This window comes from Lithobates pipiens, unplaced genomic scaffold (assembly GCF_037356315.1).
Source record: "Lithobates pipiens isolate NorthernLeopardFrog02 unplaced genomic scaffold, aLitPip1_a1.2 Scaffold_13, whole genome shotgun sequence".
NCBI classification, from domain to species: domain Eukaryota; kingdom Metazoa; phylum Chordata; class Amphibia; order Anura; family Ranidae; genus Lithobates; species Lithobates pipiens.
The window spans coordinates 300,345,106-300,365,326 of NW_027507718.1; the positions used below are offsets into that span (position 1 = coordinate 300,345,106).

General features: G+C 42.8%; 1 protein-coding gene across 3 annotated transcripts in view; it reads right to left on the reverse strand.

The window, feature by feature from the left end:
• Window positions 1-20,213, reverse strand: part of BBS7 (Bardet-Biedl syndrome 7) — a 78,681-nt gene extending 58,468 nt beyond the window's left edge. Inside the window, exons 1-6 of one of the 3 annotated variants that reach the window (XM_077476839.1) lie at window positions 20,061-20,213; window positions 19,731-19,777; window positions 11,152-11,315; window positions 5,708-5,773; window positions 5,552-5,614; window positions 1,190-1,365 (exon numbers count right to left, since the gene is read on the reverse strand). In XM_077476839.1, coding sequence (XP_077332965.1) covers window positions 1,190-1,365; window positions 5,552-5,614; window positions 5,708-5,773; window positions 11,152-11,187 — 341 coding nt within the window. In that variant the 5' untranslated portion in view covers window positions 11,188-11,315; window positions 19,731-19,777; window positions 20,061-20,213. Of the gene's footprint in view, window positions 1-1,189; window positions 1,366-5,551; window positions 5,615-5,707; window positions 5,774-11,151; window positions 11,316-19,730; window positions 19,778-19,990 lie in introns of all 3 variants that reach the window. The other 2 variants (XM_077476838.1, XM_077476840.1) reach the window with 2 other exon arrangements.
• Between the last annotated feature and the right edge of the window lie 8 nt (window positions 20,214-20,221).

A 20,221-nucleotide genomic window follows, 5' to 3' on the forward strand; every position in this document is an offset into this window, starting at 1 on the left:
CGCATTTTTTATTAGGCTGCTCATGTGTGCGAAAGATGTAAAAAGGTGTCGGCATGATTTTTAAAATTGCACAGCACCAAAAACGCATGGTGCTGCTCTACCACGAGATTTAACAGGCATGAATGTGCGCAAATTTGCTAGAAGCATGTCAGTGTCATTAAGAATTAATGGCACCCATGTGCTTCTACAAAGGGCAGCACATTTTTGTGTGGTATGGGAAAAACACGCAATTTCGCATGCGTTATCGCACTGCACCTAGTGTAAACAAGCCCTAAAATGTAGTCTGTAGATTGCAAATCCCCCCCCCCCAAAATAACTCCCCTCCCCCAATCCCCCCCGCCTCCCATAAATCTCCAACCTCAAATCCTGCCTCTAAACACGCCCCTCTCCACTCCAAATGTTCAGGGTTTGATTACCTCCCCCCACCCACAATTGCTGCTTCCTGGACAGGAGCAGTGTGGGGTAAAGGTAGGGGTGGTAATCAAACCTGTACATTTGAATGTGAGAGAGATCCTGTATTAATGCCTGCGTAGAGAGGAGAGAGAGAAAGTGCAACTCCTCCCGGCTCTCTCCTCCTCTTCCCTGCTGCTATCTGTACTGTTGTGTCAACTCCAACTGCAACTTTGCTCAAGATTGGCCGTTAAAGCAGAACTAAAGCCTTTTTTTTTTTTTTGCGAGCAGGCAGGCTGTTTATTGCAGAAGAGACATGCAATATTATTTGCCCTTTGCTTTGCTAGTTTGGGTCCTCTTTAACTTAAAGTGGAACTAAGACAGTAATACTAACCTCTGCTTCAATGGTCCGTTGCCCATGAGGTCCCTCACCGACACTTTCTCCCTAAATTCCTCTGGGTGCTGGTCTTCGGCAATGGCTGGAGTGTAAACGGAGCTGTGAATGCGCAGCTCAGTGTACATTCTACAGTGTATTGCAAACAGACAGGTGCGTGTATTTTATTGCAGAAAAGACATTGCACGTCTCCTTTGCAATAAAAAGCCAACCTTGTTTGCAATTTTTATTTTTCCACTTTGATTTCAGGTTGTAGGAGCTGTTCCTACAGCTAAGAGAGTATAGTAAGACATACACAAGGAGACACATAAATACGATCCTGAGATTTTAATCAATTTTAAGCCACTATTGAAGCATTATAAAAGCAAAAATAAACACAATTGAACAAAAGACCACAATACTTACATCGCTCTAATGCTTTCTGTTAGATTGGTTTCAAATGACAGAAACGGCTTCCCTCTTTTTGTAAAACCACGAACTTCAGACCCGGATGACACAAATATCTTCTCTTGTACAGTTCCAAGGGCACCTCCAAGCTCTAATCTGGATATCTTGTGTCCTGGCAAAGTCTTGAATACAGGCTAGGGAAAAAAGATATATATATATATATATATATATATATATATATATGGAACATTGTACTCATCACAAAATCAACTAAGGGAAACAGAATTTGTAGACAACTGGGATATAACACTGCCTACAGGAGGAATCAACACAGGTAAACAAAAAACCCAGCCCCAACAAGCTGGTCGGGTCTTTACTGAAACGTATGCCAAAGCCAGAAAGGGTTGCTTCTAAAGCAGAAAGTCATCCAGGTACCTCATCATTGGAATGCCTCAAAACATAGCAGACCCCCAAAACATAGCAGACCCAGAATCAAAGCTAGCACCTTGGTAAATACATTATGTGCAGAAGAGAAGCTGATGGGAAAGCCCATGAATTGGTAGTGAAAGCATCCAGCAGAGAGCTGAAGACATAGCTTGTGTGCAGGGAAGATGGGCATGTAATTATAGGTTTTAGTTAAGGGTAAACATAAAATCATATGAGAGCCTGTCCCATTTGGTGTATAGAGGTCCAGGGGCTTCACGAGCGCTGACGGCCTCTATGCGGGCAACGATCCGGGCCTGGGGAAAAGCGCAGACCTTAATGAAACAGCCAGAAGGGAGTTGGTCTCCTGACACTCCTCTATGGTTCAATCCTAAATTGTCCCATTTTGGGGACATACCGGATCCGGTGATATGGGCCAGGGTAGGTGTTAAACAGCTTAAGCATGTGGTGGGAGGGGGGCAGCTTTTGACGTTTGATCAGCTTAAGGTGCAACATGATCTTCCCAATTGGTATTTTTTTCGGTACCTACAGTTGCGGCACGCTTTTCTCTCTCAGTTCGGTCCTGGGACTTTGCAGTTGGGAGTGTCACCTCTGGAAATTGTGCTGTGGACGGAGGACCTGAAAAAGCCTCTGTCCGTTGTGTACAAAATGTTGTTCTCGGACAGGCCGAAACCTATCCAACAATGTAGAGAAGTTTGGAGTGCCTTGGTACCTGACTTTGGAGGGGAGGATTGGGACGACATGTGGGGATACCCGTTCCAGACCCTAGTATCGGCTAGAGACAGACTTATCCAGTTTAAAATCCTACATAGAGTATACTACACCCCTACGTCTACATCTCGTGCTATTTTTATCTGCTTGATTTTATATTTTTGCTAGCATTTTTCTTCGTTCAATTTTATGCGACTCGATCGAGTCATTTGTAGCTTTCAACGTCTATCTGGTTGAAAAATAAAGTTCACGTGTTTTAGACTTTATCACACGATTGGGCGTTTTTTTCCTTTTTTACCTTTTTCATCCATTTGGTGATACGCCAACTTGAAATTTTCGAACTGACCGGAACGGACGACGTTCAAGGAACATCCGAAGGTGTGGGTCAGTTTTCACCTTCCTACCCCCAAAGGTGATTCGAATCATCCATTTATACGAGGAGTGTCGGAGGAACGATCTTGTCCGATCCTAATCGTTTGGGAGTTCGTATCTGCGCACACTAATGGTTGCTCTGGTAAGCCTTTACTACTTACTTAAATTGTACAGCGAAAGAATTTACGTGGTCAAGCACCTACACCAGTGATACCTGGGACCAACTTTAAAGTTTTATTCACTTACGTTTCACTTAATGAACTTTTATCTTCACATATATGGGGCCTTGTAAATCACTTCACTCATCCAAGGCATGGGACTTGTTTTGATTTGTTTTTCAATCTTGTTGTTTATTTTTTTCACTTAATTATAAGTTTGTGCTTCATAGCAATAAGCTGTAGTTTAAACAACTATTTGCCTTTTTTAAAAGACATTTTTTGATCTTTTTGGTTTAATAACCAATTTTAATTTATTGCTTCTTTGTTTATTGCACAATATGCACATTTATATTTTTTACTATTGATGTTTTACTTTTTGGAAACATTATCTTTGAAGTTTTTTCCTGATCTATTGCTTCACTGTATTCAGTCACGTGTTATATCTATACATATTAAGCGCTGCACTGTTTTTCACATATACTACACCCCTGCCAGACTGGCTAGAATTTACGGTACGGGGACGGGGGGATGTTGGCGTTGCACAGCTGACCGGGCTGATTTTGACCATGTGTTTTGGCGGTGCCCGCGGATTGAGGAGTTCTGGAGGGGAGTGACACAGGTTATGCAATCTGTCCTTTCGATGCCGATTCCAGTCACAGTTGCGGTATGTTTGCTCGGATTGGTGGAGGAGTTGGCACCTCGAAAGGCGCAGAGGACTCTGATTTCTCTGGCATTGTTTTATGCCCGCAAATCTATCCTGCTATGTTGGAAGAAACCTGAACCTCCTACAGTTTCTTATTGGAAAGGTTTAATTAATAAAGCTTTACCGTTCTATAAAGCCACTTATCTCAGCAGAGGGTGTCCTAACAAATTTGAGAGGGTGTGGAGGTGTTGGCTTGATGCCGCAGACACTGTGAATTGATCGCTAGGTGGGTGGTGTACTCCTTGTGTGTCGGGTGAGGGGCGGGATGGGGAGGGGCTACCCCTTTGGGTTGGCTTGCATCCCCATCTTGGGTAGTTAAATACTCAGTAACGGTACAAACTATGTGTTTATCTGTGTGATGCTGTCGATGATCACAGACTGAGCTTCAGAAGGAGAATGGAGGGCTGCACGGGAGGGAGTTTTGTCGGGCGGGGGGAGGGAATGGTTGGGAAGGGCGGGGGGGGAGGTTATGTTTGTTTGTATGTTTGTATGTTATTAATGTGTTGAAAAACTTTCAATAAAAAAAAAAAAATAAATAAAAAAGGGTAAACATAAAAACTGGGCAGGAGGTGTTTCCAGGGCTTATAGATAAAATCATGAAATAAGGGATGGTGAGGGCAACCGTAAGACTGGCATGGTTTATATAAGTTCTCAAATGGAGCTATAAGAAGCAACAGGTTGAACCCCGCTAGCTAGAGCTGCCCGATTAATCGTTAAAAAAAAGCAATCTCGATTCACCCCCCTTGACGATTTCTCCCGCTGAGAGTAGGCGATTCTTTCATATAAACAAGTGGAGAGATTATCTGCTCACTCAGCTGTCAAAAGAAAGCATCCCGGGCAATCTGCCAAGTTTAGAACTTGAAACATTGTAACTAACGCTTACTTCTTAGATCAAAGGGATAGAACTCCTTGTGTACATACACACTATATTTTTTATATTATATATATATATATATATATATATATATATATATATATATAATTTTAGCAGAGACCCTAGGGAATAAAATGGCAATTGCTGCAATATTTTATGTCACACTTTATTTACCCGGCAGTCTTTCCAATGCAATTTTTGGGGAAAAAATACACTTCATTAAATAAAAAAAAGTTAGCACAATTTTTTTGTTTTAATGTGAAAGATGATGTTACGCCGCGAGAATCATGATCTATCTTCTAAACAAAAAAATCGTTATTCTCATTTTAGCCAGAATCGTGCAGCTCTACCGCTAGCTTCAGTATTGTTTGCATCACATTAAATCAAACAGAACACAAAATCCTTCACTGGAAGTGACAGCAAAGGTGTGCAAGTCCACTCGTCAGAGATCCTCGCCTAAAGACCACAGTGTTTCATAGCTGGACAGAAGGTCATCCACCAATGCATCAGTAGCAATTAAGGAAGCCCTTGAATCCTCAGATATAGCAGGAGAAGGCACAGCCTGATGCTTGTGACCTCTATTAGTGATAGTTACTAGCTGCCCAAGTTGAGCCGTAAATCTCTCTATAATGGAAAACTAACAACTATAATAAGAAAATGTCCACAGTTAAGATAAAAGGCACAAAAAAGGGCTGAGAGGGTACAGAAAGGGGTATGGAGGCCATACGTTTTGATAAGAGGTAACAAGATGCTCAAACAAGACTGCCTTCTCACCTTCCATAGAGTTACTGCATGCCAGGAAGGCAATGGCATGACTGCAAATGCAAAGCAGCAATAACAGGAACTGATAAGGTGCTAGACCCCCATGAGGTACAAACATAACACTAGCAGAAATAACAGGCACTAACAAAGAAACTAAATTATGCTGGTCATTGGAGGGGTAAAACCCCATAGGGCTGGCCTATAGTTTTTATTTACTAGTGTCTAGTCCTCAGTATAAGCCAGTTGTCTAAAAATCCTGTGTCCTTCAATGGATGATAGAGGAAAAAAAAAATATATATTTTTACTAAATTAAAGGTGTACTGTATACGGCACATTCTTTGAGAAAATAGTCTTACCACTGCTTCATTTTTCTTGATACCAAAGCACGTTATAACCCCATCTTGATCTCCAACAACCACCTAGCCAACAGTAGATTGGATTGATTAAAAATGGGCACAAGCAGTTTAGAGTTACATATGAAGGTGCTGAAATCTAGAAGCAGGTATACCAACTTTTTGAGTTGCTCTTCGTCCAGATGCTGGAAGCAATCTCATTGTTTTCTGTGAGGTAACCGCCACCTGTTGAAATATACAAGAAAGATGAGAAATTGCCATGACTTGTCTAATTTAAAAATATATTTTGCCTAAGATATGGTTCTAAAATTGGCAGTCACTGAAGTTACTAGATATAAAAAATTAACAAGTTTACCAAGGTGACCATCCCTCCTTGTTTGTTGGAGAACGTTTCAATCACTCTTGCCCAAAAGAACAGAGAACCTTGGGTGTTAGCCCTTGTACACACGGTCGGACATTCCGACGGAAAATGTCCGATCAGACCGTGTTGTCGGATAATCCGACCGTGTGTGGGCTCCATCTGAATTTTTCCGGCGGAATGTCTGGCCAACAAAGTTTGAGAGCTAGATATAAAATTTTCCGACAACATGATCCGAATGGTCGGACAAAGTGCCATGCATGCTCAGATCAAATTACGAGAACAAAGCTATTGGCTACTAGCCTGAACATAGTCCAGTCGTAACGAACGAACGTCATCACGTTCCGAACAATTGGATTTTTTTCTGACAACTTTGTCCGACCGTGTGTATGCAACACCAGTTTCCGACAAAATCCGTCGGAAAAAATCCGACGGATTTTGTAGTCGGAATGTCCGACCGTGGGTACAAGGGCTTATACTGAAGAGGTCTCACATCTTTCTGTAGAACTGTGGATCGGAAACTGCCTACTTCCATCCCAAAACAAAAAGGTGGGAAGAACAAGTCTATGCTTTTCGGTAACACAAAGACCATGACCGTCCCCCATATTGCTAGGCATTAAGTTTAAAATGGTTGGTCTACTCATTGTCCAAATACAAGCCAAAACCCTCACTCTCCTTTGAGAGCACATCTCAGTCTATTTTATTTTCATTACTCACTATACCATTATAACCCGGGTTGTAAAACTATTTACAGACAGCCACCGGGAGATTAGTAGGGGGTGACAATGCTGGTTGGGATTTCACCACAGCAAAAGTAGTCAACCCAAACAGAAAATTAGAAGCAGACTCAATATCTAGAACAGCCTTTCTCAACCTTTTCAACAGAGGAACCCTGGAAATATTTCTCCGGCCTTAGGGAACCCCTGCTAAAAATAAAAAATCTACAACTCATCATACATTAGTGTGATGGTCAATGAGAAGAATGCTTCTCACACTTGTGGTTATTGGGAAAAATGACCCCCTTACAGAGAGCTAAAAAGATCAAGTGTCCTTGAGAACTAACCTGAGAGCCAGAAATTGACCATTGCTCAAGGAACCCCTAGAGGAACCCAAGGGTTCCACGGAACCCTGGTTGAGAAACCCCGATCTAGAAAAACAGGTGCTTTTCTGTACTAGGAATGTTTTGTAAATAGATAAAACCAATGGAAAATGTGCATGCATTACACAGATGTGAGGAATACATTTTTTTTTTTTACTTAAAGTGGTTGTAAACCCTCACATATATCCAGTAAAGTGACAGAAAATGAAACAAACCCTCCTATTTATTATTATATAGGATTTATATAGCACCAACAGTTTGTGAAGCGCTGTTACATAAGTTGTGTCTGTCTATCTGCAGTCTTCTCTTCTCTACATCTATTCAAAGAGCTGAATTATAAAACTTGTCTGAGGGTTCAGAAAAATAGGGGGTGGAGAGCTGACGTTACATTGCAGTGCTCAGTGGGGAGAGCTCCGATAGCTGATTGGAGGGAAGGGACACACCCCTCTTCACACAGCACACATGAACAGAGCTGAGGCTGTCAATCAGCTGGCGATCCCTCCATTTTTTTATTTTTTCAGGAAAAATCACCAGAAGTGATTCATGCTGATAGCAGAGGAACAAAGCAGCAGACAGAAATTACACTTAGGCCACGTACACACGCGGGGACTGTTCGCTCAACTTTGTCCGTCAAACAGTTTCAGCGGACAGTCCGCTCAAAATTAGCATGGACGGACTTGCCCACACACGACGAACGAACAGTCCGCTGAAACCGTGCGCGATGACGTGAACGGCACGTACGACGGGACGAAAAATACGACGTCCTATACACTGCAATGCAAACTTCGGCGTGTAAATCCTTTCTGAGCATGCGCGGAACTTAGTTTGACGAACAAGCCTACACACGAGGGGACTTTGTTCAGCAGACTGTCCGCTGAAACTGTCCGCTGAAAGCCCACACACGAGCGGACTGTCCGCCGAAACACTGTTCAGCGGACAAAGTTGAGCGAACAGTCCCCGCGTGTGTACGCGGCCTTAGACCCCCATACACACTATACAACCTTTGTGGTCTGATTTCCTTTAGGCTCTGTTCCCATCTCCGCGTTCCAAATCGCGAGCAAAAGTGCCGAGATACTGCCCTTTGATTTCAATAGCACCCCAAATGTGGCATGATTTTCCTGCAATTAATTGGGCGACAGTAGTGGTAAAAACCAGTGAACAAAATCGTAGGACGCCTGTCACCCAAAAGAAATACAGGAACTTCTTTTGGGCGATGGTCGTTCCACAATTCTATTTGTGCGTTTTTACCGCGATCGTCTCCCCCCATACACCTAGTTGTGGGTGGAGTCTTAAATTTATCAAAACCATGTAGGCCTGCCTGATTGCATACAAATTGAAACTCCTAAGGTTTGACCTCATATTATATGGTTTTGGTAAATCTGAAGGAAAAATCTACAGAAAATTGTATATAGTGTGTATCCAGCTTTAATGATCTTAAAGTGATCTTAGTAGTAAAGTCTTTTTTTTTTACTTGTACCTACAGGTAACCTTATAATAAGGCTTACCTGTAGGCACAGTGAATATCTCCTAAACCTGCACTGTTTAGTAGATTTTTACACTGCATGCAGCCAGTGACAACACCGGCGAATGCGCTCTGAAGGGACGGCATACCCGTGCCATCCCTTCAGTGCTCTGTGCTGGGGCCGTGACCCCCGCAAGCATGCGTGAGAGTGACGTCATTTCGGCACGGCCAATCAGAGGCCTGGAGCAACTGCTCAGACTCTCAGTGGTGTACTGAGCCAGCTGCTGGTCGGGCATCTGGGTGGTTCCTGATGACATTATTGTTAGGATCCTTCCAGAGTCTGGAGGAGCTCTGTGACATCAGCTGACAGCAGGCATTAATGTGCTCTAGTCTGATTCTGGGTTACAGGAGAGCATAAGTAAGTGCACTCCTGTGAACCACAAGAGAAGTATGGTCATAAAAGTTTTGGCCATACTTCTCTATTTAATATGGTGCCTGCATTAGTTTTCTTTCTATATGCCTCACATAAAGCTCTCTGAAGACATATGATCAAGAGTAGTTGATCTGCATAAGGCTGAACAGGGATACTAAGCAATCTCAAAGTGTTTATGCATCCATCAGTTGACAGACAAAATCTGTAAATGGAGACAGATTAGTACTGTCATGGTCTGGATCTGAACCCGCAACCTCTGTGGGGTCTGTTTGTAGCTCTTCTTCCTGTGCCAACTGAAATGCTGGCAGCTCCCTGTCTGATCCCTTGGACAATCTTGCCTTGTCTCTTGTTTCTGGTGAACGTTTAACTCTTTGCTTCTCCCATGAACTTCTTTATTTAAGTCATGCCTCTGCACTTCCTGTTTGTCAGATTATTGTGCGCACTTCAGCCGATATCTTGCTCCTTTGCATAACTGCAAAACTAGATTGTCCCTTGACTACGCTTCTGCTTGATCCCAAACTGCAACCATTCATTATCGATCTTTGGCTTGTTCCTCGTCTACGCTTACACTTGAACCCAACCAGCAACCACTTGTTACTGACCTTTGGCTTGTTTACTGACTACGCTTCTGCTTGATTCCTATCTTCTATGCCCCCCCCCCCTGGCTTGCCCACCCCCTGGTGGGGTGATCCCTATGACCTGGTACTAACACAGAGCAAAACTTTCACCATCAGGATTTCTGGTGAATACAGTAAGTGCTTAGACCCCACACTTTGGGTGTGCTTGAGTCATTCACCAGGGTGACCTCTTGTGTTACTATCCTGCTGGTTGGTGGGAGCCTCACTACTGCTATAGCTACTGGTCTCCAAGCAATGTGGCTACTCTTCCTAGTGGGCGCCCAGCCAAGAGTAAGGTAAAGAAGAATTCACAAGTAACTAGCTAAAGGCTTGAAGACATCACTGGAACTGGCAAACATCCCTGTTCATGAGTCTACCATAAATAAGTATTTGAACAGGCAGGTTGTCCATAGCAGAACCCCACAGGTGAAGCCGTTGTTCTCTAAAAGAAAAATTGCTGGGCACCTGAAGTTTGCCAAAGAGCACCACAGCAAACTGCAACACTATTGGGAACACGTTTTGTGGACCGATGAAACAAAAGTTGAATCGTTCAGGAAGAATACTCAGCACTATATATGGCTCAAAAGAGGCACAGCTTACCAAAATCAAAACATCATCCCAACAGTCAAGTATCGTATAGGAAACATCATGATTTGGGCTTGCTTTAGTATCTCAGGGTCTGGACCACTTGCCATCAAGGGAAAAATGTATTAAATTCAACCAAAATATCCTTTCAGGATAATGTCGGGGTAGCCGTCTGCCAGCTAAAGCTTAGTAGAAGTTGGGTGATACAGCAGGACAATGATCCTAGGCATCGAAGTAAATCCACCACAGACTGGCTTCAGAAAAAGGAAATGCACCCAGTCAGAGCCCAGACCTTAACCCCATAGAGATGCTGTTGAATGACCTCAAGAGAGCTGTTCACACCAGGCATCCTACAAATGTGTCTTTTCTGAAGCAGTTTTGTAAAGAGCAATGGTCAATCCTCCTGAACATTGTTGCTGGTCTGATCCAGAGCTATCAAAAGTGCTTTCTTGAAGTCATTGCTGCCAAAGGAGGTTTGACCAGCTATCAGTGCCAAGGGTTCACTTATTTTTTTTCCCTCTAACAATGTAAATGTTTAAAGAGTGTGCTTAATAAAGACACGAAAATAAATAATTGTTTGTGCGTTATCAGCTTAAGCACTTTGGGGTTGATTTACTAAAACCAGTGCAAAATCTGATGCAGCTGTGCATAGAAACCAATCAGCTTCAGATTTCCTTTTTTGTCAAAGTTTAATTGAAAAATCTGAAGTTAGAAGCCGATTTGCTACCATGCACAGCTGCACCAGATTTTGTACTCTCCAAAGGTTATCTATTGTTGTGACTTAGATGAGAATCAGATCAAATGTTATGGCAAATTACTGCAGAAAAAAACAGTTCATTACAATGGGTTCACATATTTTTTCTTGCCACTGTACAATAAACAGAAGTGTCTGCTCATCCCTTCATCGAGGGACCTAATCGGGGTATTAAACTGCTATGCAGTCTGTTATGGATTAAAGCCACTTTAAGTAAGGAATAATGCTGTACTCCCTAGCTTCGCAAAACACTTCTCCTTGACAACAGTATAACAAGGATTATTTAGTGCTGTACCTGTAAGTAATCCACGCGGTTTAATTGTAGCTCCATGGTGAGGACAGACAGCTACCTACTATTCTTGTTAGAAGCTCAGTTCCTGGATTACGATGGTACTGTGTGGATGGTGTTTAGACCGATCATTCAGATCACATCTTCATTTAGCACAGAAGGGTGCATCACTGCAAAGAGATATCAGAAGAATGGTTTAAAAAAAACATAAAAACATCAAGTTATAGTCACAGGATTTAAAGAGGAACTAAACCCTCCTATGGTTTTCAACCAAAGAAGTTGCCATCCTGGCTTCGGTTTGATCTTCACCTGCCATGATGCTGCACATGTTATCAGTTATGACCTCAGCCATTGGATGGTTTGACAGTTTGGTTGAGAACACATCCAACGTGACAGTTACATTCCCAGCATCGTTTTTTGAAACTGTTAAATCAATGGGTTTAGTCTCGCTTTAAGGAATGCTACATTACTAAGAAAGGTAAATTGATGGTCATAACTCTCAGGCACTCAGCAATATAAGCACGCTCTACCAAGATACTATTGCAACCACACAGACTTTAAGGCTTCATGCACACTGGTTTCTTGTTAACGTTCATCCTGACAGGAGAAAAATCTGTGTAAGTTTAGCAGTGTTTGGAGTTTGCGCATTTATTTAATTGGCCAAAATGTATGTGTCATGCACTCCTGAGCCCAGCACTCTCTTCATTGCACACTCCTAAGCCCTTGTACACACGGTCGGACATTCCGATGGACAATGTCCGATAGGACAGTCCGACAGTGTGTGGGCTCCATCGGATACTCCGACGGACCAAGTTTTCCAGCTGGGCTATAAAATTTTCTGACAACATGATCTGATCGGACTTTGTCCGATCATGTGTAGAGAATTCCAATCGGACAAAGTGGCACGCATGCACAGATCAAATTCCTAGACCTAAGCTATTGGCTACTAGCCTGAACGTAGTCCCGTCCTAACGAAATAACGCCATCACGTTAAGTACGATCGAAATTTTCTGACAACTTTGTCCGACTGTGTGTATGCAACCGTTTCGGACAAAAGCCGTCGGATTTGGTTGTCGGAATGTCCGACCATGTGTACAAGGGCTAAGTCTTGCACACTAGGGGTTTATTTGCTAAAGGCATATAGTCTATAGGCTCTAGATCTAAGGGGAACATGCAAGGAAAACAAAAAAACAGCATTGCACATGATTGGATGATAGAAATTAGCAGAGCTTTCCCTCATTTCAGAGCTTCCCTTCAGATCTAGCTCAAGTGCACAGTATATTTGTCTTTAGTAAATCAACTTCCCTGGGTTATACGCTTCTGGGCCCTACACTCTCTGCATTGCACAATCCCGAACCCTGCACTCTCTGCATTGCACAATCCCGAGCCATGCACTCTCTGCATTGCACACTTCCGAGCCCTGCACTCTCTGCATTGCACACTTCCGAGCCCTGCACTCTCTGCATTGCACACTTCCGAGCCCTGCACTCTCTGCATTGCACACTTCCGAGCTCTGCACTCTCTGCATTGCACACTTCCGAGCCCTGCACTCTCTGCATTGCACACTTCCGAGCCCTGCACTCTCTGCATTGCACACTTCCGAGCCCTGCACTCTCTGCATTGCACACTTCCGAGCCCTGCACTCTCTGCATTGCACACTTCCGAGCCCTGCACTCTCTGCATTGCACACTTCCGAGCCCTGCACTCTCTGCATTGCACACTTCCGAGCCCTGCACTCTCTGCATTGCACACTTCCGAGCCCTGCACTCTCTGCATAGCACAATCCCGAGCCCTGAACTCTCTGCATAGCACAATCCCGAGCCCTGCACTTTCTGCATAGCACAATCCCGAGCCCTGCACTCTCTGCACTGCACACTCCTGAGCCCTGCACGGCACACTCCCGAGCCCCTGCACTCTCTAGTACATGTACTCCTGAGAACTTTCCTCTCTGGTACATGATATGCAATATGTACCCACTGTAGGTAACAATAAATCAAACCCACCATATAAAGGTGGGCTGAAGAATGTAAATAAATCAATTACCTTGTGTATAATTCTATGGCTGCAGATATGCCTGGAGTCCTGCTTGTATGGACGGACAAGATGAAATGGTCAGCCCTTTGCTGGGGATTTAGGCTGTCTGTGTTAGCCAGCTGACCATTTCATCTTGTCCGTCCATACAAGCAGGACTCCAGGCATATCTGCAGCCATAGAATTATACACAAGGTAATTGATTTATTTACATTCTTCAGCCCACCTTTATATGGTGTGTTTGATTTATTGTTACCTACAGTGGGTACATATTGCATATCTTTTCCTACTGTAGTTTAATTATTATAATTTAAATTATTGCATTAAGTGCATATTATTCATTCTTTTTATTTACCCACAAGTATGGATTTGTCCCATTAATAGTAAATAATTTCATAAGGTCTTATTTTTACATTCCTGCAGAATAGTTTGGCCTGGTAAACATACATCATACACTATGGCTGTGACATGGTCACCTGGGCTTTACACGGCTGCTATCCTCGTTTTGGGTGCGACTCCTCACCTCAGCCCCGGGCGAGATCGATATAGCTCCCCCTTTTTTTGAGAGATGGTTCTCCGCTTAAAGGTTATCCTGTATTTACAGATATTCTTGATTTAATTTCAGAGCATCTTTACTAATGATGATTGGCAAGAGCCATGAAACATGCGTCGAGTATATATCCAACCGATGCCCAGATCATTTCGGCTTACTATGGAGCATTTGCTTATGTTTATTGGTTTTATGAATGGATGAGTATGTCTATGCATCTGTATTGTCAATGATGTTGTATTGTATTTTGTAAAACAATTGTATACCCAAACAAATGTATTTAAAGAAGCGCACCATAGTAAATCGTGTCCTACACCCAAAGATTGACACGTTTTATGATATGGTGTGTATTTAATGAATAAAAAAATGTCATTAAAGTTTTTACTCAGCAACACGCCTCTTCTAAAGTCCCTTTTCCTTTTCTTTTTAATGTTATATTATTAAACAAATGTGATTTAACTGTACTTCTGTCTCGGTCTGATTTCATGGTTTCTGTCAGAAGGGAAGGTTGTTCCTGTGTTTCTGCCTTCCCCTAGTCCAAGCACCTCCCACACAGTGAGTAAGCACAACCTAGTAGTGGTGCACTCAGCCGCTGAAGCATATCAGCTAAAAGCAATGTCTTCCGCATGCGGCCGAAAGAAGAAAATATGCCGATAATAGCACCGAAAAAGGGGCGGGTCTGCCCCGGGTGGCTCACATTGCGGGGGTGTCATCCGTCCTCCCCTCCCTCTTTCTTACGCAGAGCAGTGATCTCCCAGTGTCACAGAGCTGAAATGTCCGGAGTGGCCGCAGTAACAATGCCCTGCCTCCTGTGATAGATGTCACACTGATCCAATGCCGGGACAGTGAATCAGTGTGACATATTACAGGAGGTGGGGCATTGGTACTGCGGCCGCCCGGCTTGGGAAATTCAAATCCAGCTCTGTGACACAGAGGGAGATTGCCGTTCTGATCTGCACAAATCTCTTGTATCATGTCTGCAATCTTTGGCCATCTTCTGTACCATGTCTGCTAGAGGACATGATACAAGAGATGGTTAGAGACTGAGGACATGATACAAGAGATGGTTAGAGACTGAGGACATGATACAAGAGATGGTTAGAGACTGAGGACATGATACAAGAGATTGAATTAGAAAAAGAAAGGTAGGACTTTATGTGAGACCATGACCATCCAGCACATAGGTCTCCATCCCTAATTGCGTAAAGCACAACTCCACAAAACACGTAGAGCTTTAATATTTGATGTCATGTCACAGTTACCATGCTTTGTACCATGGGTTTTATTCGGCTGAGCCATTGAATTAATGAATACAATATGTTCATTATGTCTGTGTTTAATGTGGGTGTATTGTTGATACTAATTTTAATCATGTGATACATTGTTTAATGTGTTATTAATTCTATTACGATATGATGTATTAATCATGTTCTACCTACCTTGTATCATACTTTTTGATTTTAATTAAATGTATATCAATTACTGCATTATGCCCCTTGTTGTTACTACTCAATATTATTTATACTATATTGAATGTCTCATCCTACCCAAACGGTGTGTTTCATATGACCCTTTGCCCCCCCCTTTTTATAATGATACAAGAGATGGTTAGAGACCGAGGACATGACACAAGAGATGGTTAGAGACCGAGGACATGACACAAGAGATGGTTAGAAACTGCAGACTGCATTTTTTCTGAACTTTTCTTGCACTAAAGGAGCCAATAATGGGCAACAATAAATTCATATTCATTTAAATTGATGATATTAATTAACCACTTAACAACCGGCCCATAGCCGAATGACGGCTACAGGGCGGTTGTTTAACTCTGGGAGGCCATCATATGACGTCCTCCCAGAATTCTGCTCTCGCGCACCCCCTGGGGCGCGCATTCGAGAGCATCCGTGCCAATACCCTGCAACACTCTGCAATGCTCTGCAACACCCGCCAATACCCTGCAATGCTCTGCAAAGCAATACTCTGCAACGCCATACTCTGAGATACCCAGCCATAGTCGGTGATACCCTGCAATACCCAGCCATAGACATCCCCCCCCTCCCGCCGCCCTCCGGTGCTTCTACCGACTCGCCAATACGATCAAAGCCAGAATCTTTTTTTTTTTTTTTTTTTTCAGGCTTCCCAGCTTAGAGGTGAGATGTGGGGTCTTATTGACCCCATATCTCACTGTAAAGAGGACCTGTCATGCCATATTCCTATTACAAGGGATGTTTACATTCCTTGTAATAGGAATAAAAGTGATAGGAATAGGAATTTAAAGCGCCCCTGTCCCCATGTGCTCGCATGCAGAAGCGAACGCATACGTAAGTCCCGCCCACATATGAAAACGGTGTTCAAACCACACATGTGAGGTATCGTTGCGAACGTTAGAGCGAGAGAAATAATTCTAGCCCTAGACCTCCTCTGTAACTCAAAACATATAACCAGTAAAAAAAAAAATTAAATTGTCGCCTATGGGGATTTTTAAGTAGCGACGTTTGGCGCCATTCCACGAGCGTGTGCAATTTTGAAGAGTGACATGTTAGGTATCTATTTACTCAGCGTAACTTCATCTTTCACATTATGCAAAAATTGGACTAACTTTACTGTGTTTTTTTTTTTTTTTTTAAAGCACAAAACTGTTTTTTTTCCATAAAAAAAGCATTCGAAAAATTGCTGCGCACATACCGTGCGAGGTAAAAAGTTGCAACGACCACCATTGTATTCTCCAGGGTGTTTGCTAAAAAAATATATATAATGTTTTGGGATTCTATGTAATTTTCTAGCAAATAAATGATGATTTTTACATGTAGGAGAGAAATGTCAGAATTGTCCTGGGTGCTCCAGAACGCCTGATGGTGCTCCCTGAATGTTGGGCCTCTGTATGTGGCCACACTGTGTAAAAGTCTCACACATGTGGTATCGCCGTATTCGGGAGTAATAGCAGAATGTGTTTTGGGTTGTAATTTGTGGTATGCATATGCTGTGTGTGAGAAATAAACTGATAATATGACAATTTTGTGAAAAAAAAAAGTAAAAAAAAAAATCTTGATTTTGCAAAGAATTGTGGGAAAAAATGACAACTTCAAAAAACTCATCATGCCTCTTACTAAATACCTTGGAATGTCTTCTTTCCAAAAAGGGGTCATTTGGGGGGTATTTGTACTTTTCTGGCATGTTAGGGTCTCAAGAATTGAAATAGGCCGTCAGTACTTCAGGTGTGATCAATTTTCAGATATTGGCACCATAGCTTGTGGACTCTATAACTTTCACAAAGACCAAATAATATCCACCAATTTGTACTTATTTTTACCAAAGATATGTAGTAGTATAAATTTTGGCCAAAATTTATGAAGAAAAAATTACTAATCTGCTAAATTTTATAACAGAAACAAAGAAAAATTCATTTTTTTTACAGAATTTTCTGTATTTTTTCTTTTATAGCACAAAAAATAAAAAACCGAGCGGTGATTAAATACCACCAAAAGAAAGTTCCATTTGTGTGAAAAAAGGACAAAAATGTCATATGGGTCCAGTGTTGCATGACTGAGTAATTGTCATTCAAAATGTGAGAGCACCGAAAGCTGAAAATTGGTCTGGTTATGTTTAAGTGCCCAGTGGTCAAGTGGTTAAAAAGTCAAATACAATACAAATATATATATTTTATAAATGGTTTCGTTCGGTGCACCTACAACCTAGGCATACATTTAACCCTTTTTTTACCCCTGATGCTAGTACCTTCCCAGCCAGTGTCATTAGTACAGTGACAGTGCATATTTTTCAGCAATGATCACTGTATTAGTGTCACTGGTCCCAAAAAAAGTGTCAGTTAGGTGTCCGATTCGTCTGCTGCAATATTGCAGTCCCGCTAAAAAAACCTGATCTCCGCCATTACTAGTAAAAAATAAATATATCCCGTAGTCTATAGATGTTATAACTTTAGCGCAAACCAATCAATATATGCTTATCAGGATTTTTTACCAAAAGCAGAATGCATATTGGCCTAAATTGATGAAGAAATTTGTTATTTTTCAATTACTTTTATTGGATGTGTTTTATAGCAGAAAGTAAAAAATATATTTTTTTTCATAAATTGACGGAATTTTTTGTTTATAGCGCAAAAAATAAAAACCTGCAGAGGAGGAAAAAAAAAGGACATGAATTTTATTTGGGTACAGCATTGCATGAGCGCACAATTTGTCAATTAACCACTTGCCGACCGGCCGCCGCAGTTGTACTGCAGCGAGATGGCTTGGCTGCGCGAATCGCCGCTATGTTATGTCGCTCCCTGTGGTGGCCACTAGGGGCGTGTGCGCCTGCAGCTCGCCCCCCAGGCCGATGCGAGTCATCGAGACCACCGCGCAGTTGCGATCACTCATAACATGGCAAGAACTGGGATCTCGGTGTGTAAACACCGAGATCCTGGTTCTCTGAGGGGAGGAGTGACGGATCGTCTGTTCACACAAAATATAAACAGCGATCTGTCATCTCCCCTAGGCAGTCCCCTCCCCCCTTTAGTTAGAACACACACTTGGGAACACAATTAACCCCTTGGTCGCCCCCTAGTTTTAACCCATACACTGCCAGTGATATTTTTACAGTAATCAATGCATTTTTATAGCACTGATCGCTGTATAAGAGCGTTCTAGCTAACATAACATTAATGATATTACATTGTCTGTGGTCCTATCAGACTGAAGCCCGCCTTTACAATTTAAAGCGTGTCCAAATTGTTCGACGTGTCCACCATAATGTCGCACTCACAATAAAAATCGCAGATCGCTGCCATTACTAGTAAAAAAAACTAAAAATAAAATAATAATAATAATAATAATAATAGTGCTATAAATGAATCTATCCCATATTTTGTAGATGCTATAACTTTTGCGCAAACCAATCAATATACGCTTATTTTGATTTGTGCCACATCGCACGACCGCGTAATTGTCAGTTAAAAAGGCACAGTGCCGAATCACAAATAGTGCTCTGGTCATGAAGCGGGTAAATCTTCAGGGGGTCAAGTGGTTAAAGGGGTTGTAAACCTTTGTGTTTTTCACATTAATCATGCATTCTAGGCTTTAAGGTGAAAAAACACCTGGCAGTGACCAGCCCACCCCCCCCCCCCCCATTTTACTTACCTGAGCCCTGGAATTTCATCCGGTGGTGACGCGCTGTCTCTCTGCCCTGGGTTCTCGACTCTTGATTGGATAAATTGATAGGAGCGCAGCCATTGCCGCCCACTGTCAATCAAATCCAATGACGTGGGCACAGGGGGTTTGGGGCAGGGCCAAGTCATACATTCGTGGCTATGGATGCAAATGCTGGATTCAGGAGTGCCCCAGGGGCGGCACAGTGGTGTAGTGGGCAGCACCTTCACCTAGCAGTAAAAAGGGTCACTAGTTTGAATCGTGACCACAACACCATCTGCCTGGAGTTTGCATGTTCTCCCTGTGCCTGCGTGGGTTTCCTCCATGCACTCCGGTTTCCTGCCACACTAAAGACATGCTGGTAGGTTAATCGGATCCTGACTAAATTGGCCCTAGTATATGAATGTGAGTTAGGGGCTTTAGAGTGCAAGCTCCTTGAAGGTAGGGACTGATGAGAATGTACAATGTGTATGTAAAGCGCTGCGTAAATTGATGGCGCTATATATAAGTACCTGAAATAAATAAATAAATGTGGGGAGGAGTCGTGAGAACCCTCCGGGGGACCCCAGGAGACGAGGATCGGGGCCACTCTGTGCAAAACGAGCTGCACATTCAAAGCAAGTATGATAGGTTATTAAAAAAACAAACAAAAAAAAAAACCACACACACACACACACCAATCACTTTAGGAAGTTTCCCTCTAACTTCCTGTTGTAACCCTAGGACAGGAAGTGAAGAAAAATTTCCCCAATGGTACACAGACTGGAGAAATTAACCCTTCCTTACGCCAGCCACACACATATAGATTTTAAACTATTTTCATTTTAGAAATCAGCGGTGACAGTGATCAGTATACATACCTCTCGATGTGACATGATCCTTGGCTTCTAGGATAGATAACTGGATCCTAATAGGAAGAGCAAGAAAAGAAAGTTACACAATGGGATAGAACAGCAAAGAAATGGGAAGATGTCACCTGATGATCCTATAGGATGTAATAGAGATCCCTAATGTCATCTACAATAGAATCATCTCCAGCACACATTCTCCCTTCACCCCTCTCCCATCAGGTAATCCCAGGAACCACAACAGGTCTGCAGCCCCCTCCATCCAATCATACCATTCATTGACTACGGGCTACAAACAATGCACAGTGGCCCCTCCACATCACCGCCCACACGTGACGTCACCTAGCCCGACTCTCCCGGTGTGCGGAGAAAATGGCAGCAGCATTCGGGTGAGCGTATCCAGGAGGCCCCAGCAACCATAGCCCGGGCAACCAGCGCGTCCGGGGCGGAGCCATTCCACCAGCCCTCAGCAGTCACATGACTCGTACGTTCCAGTCCCACGG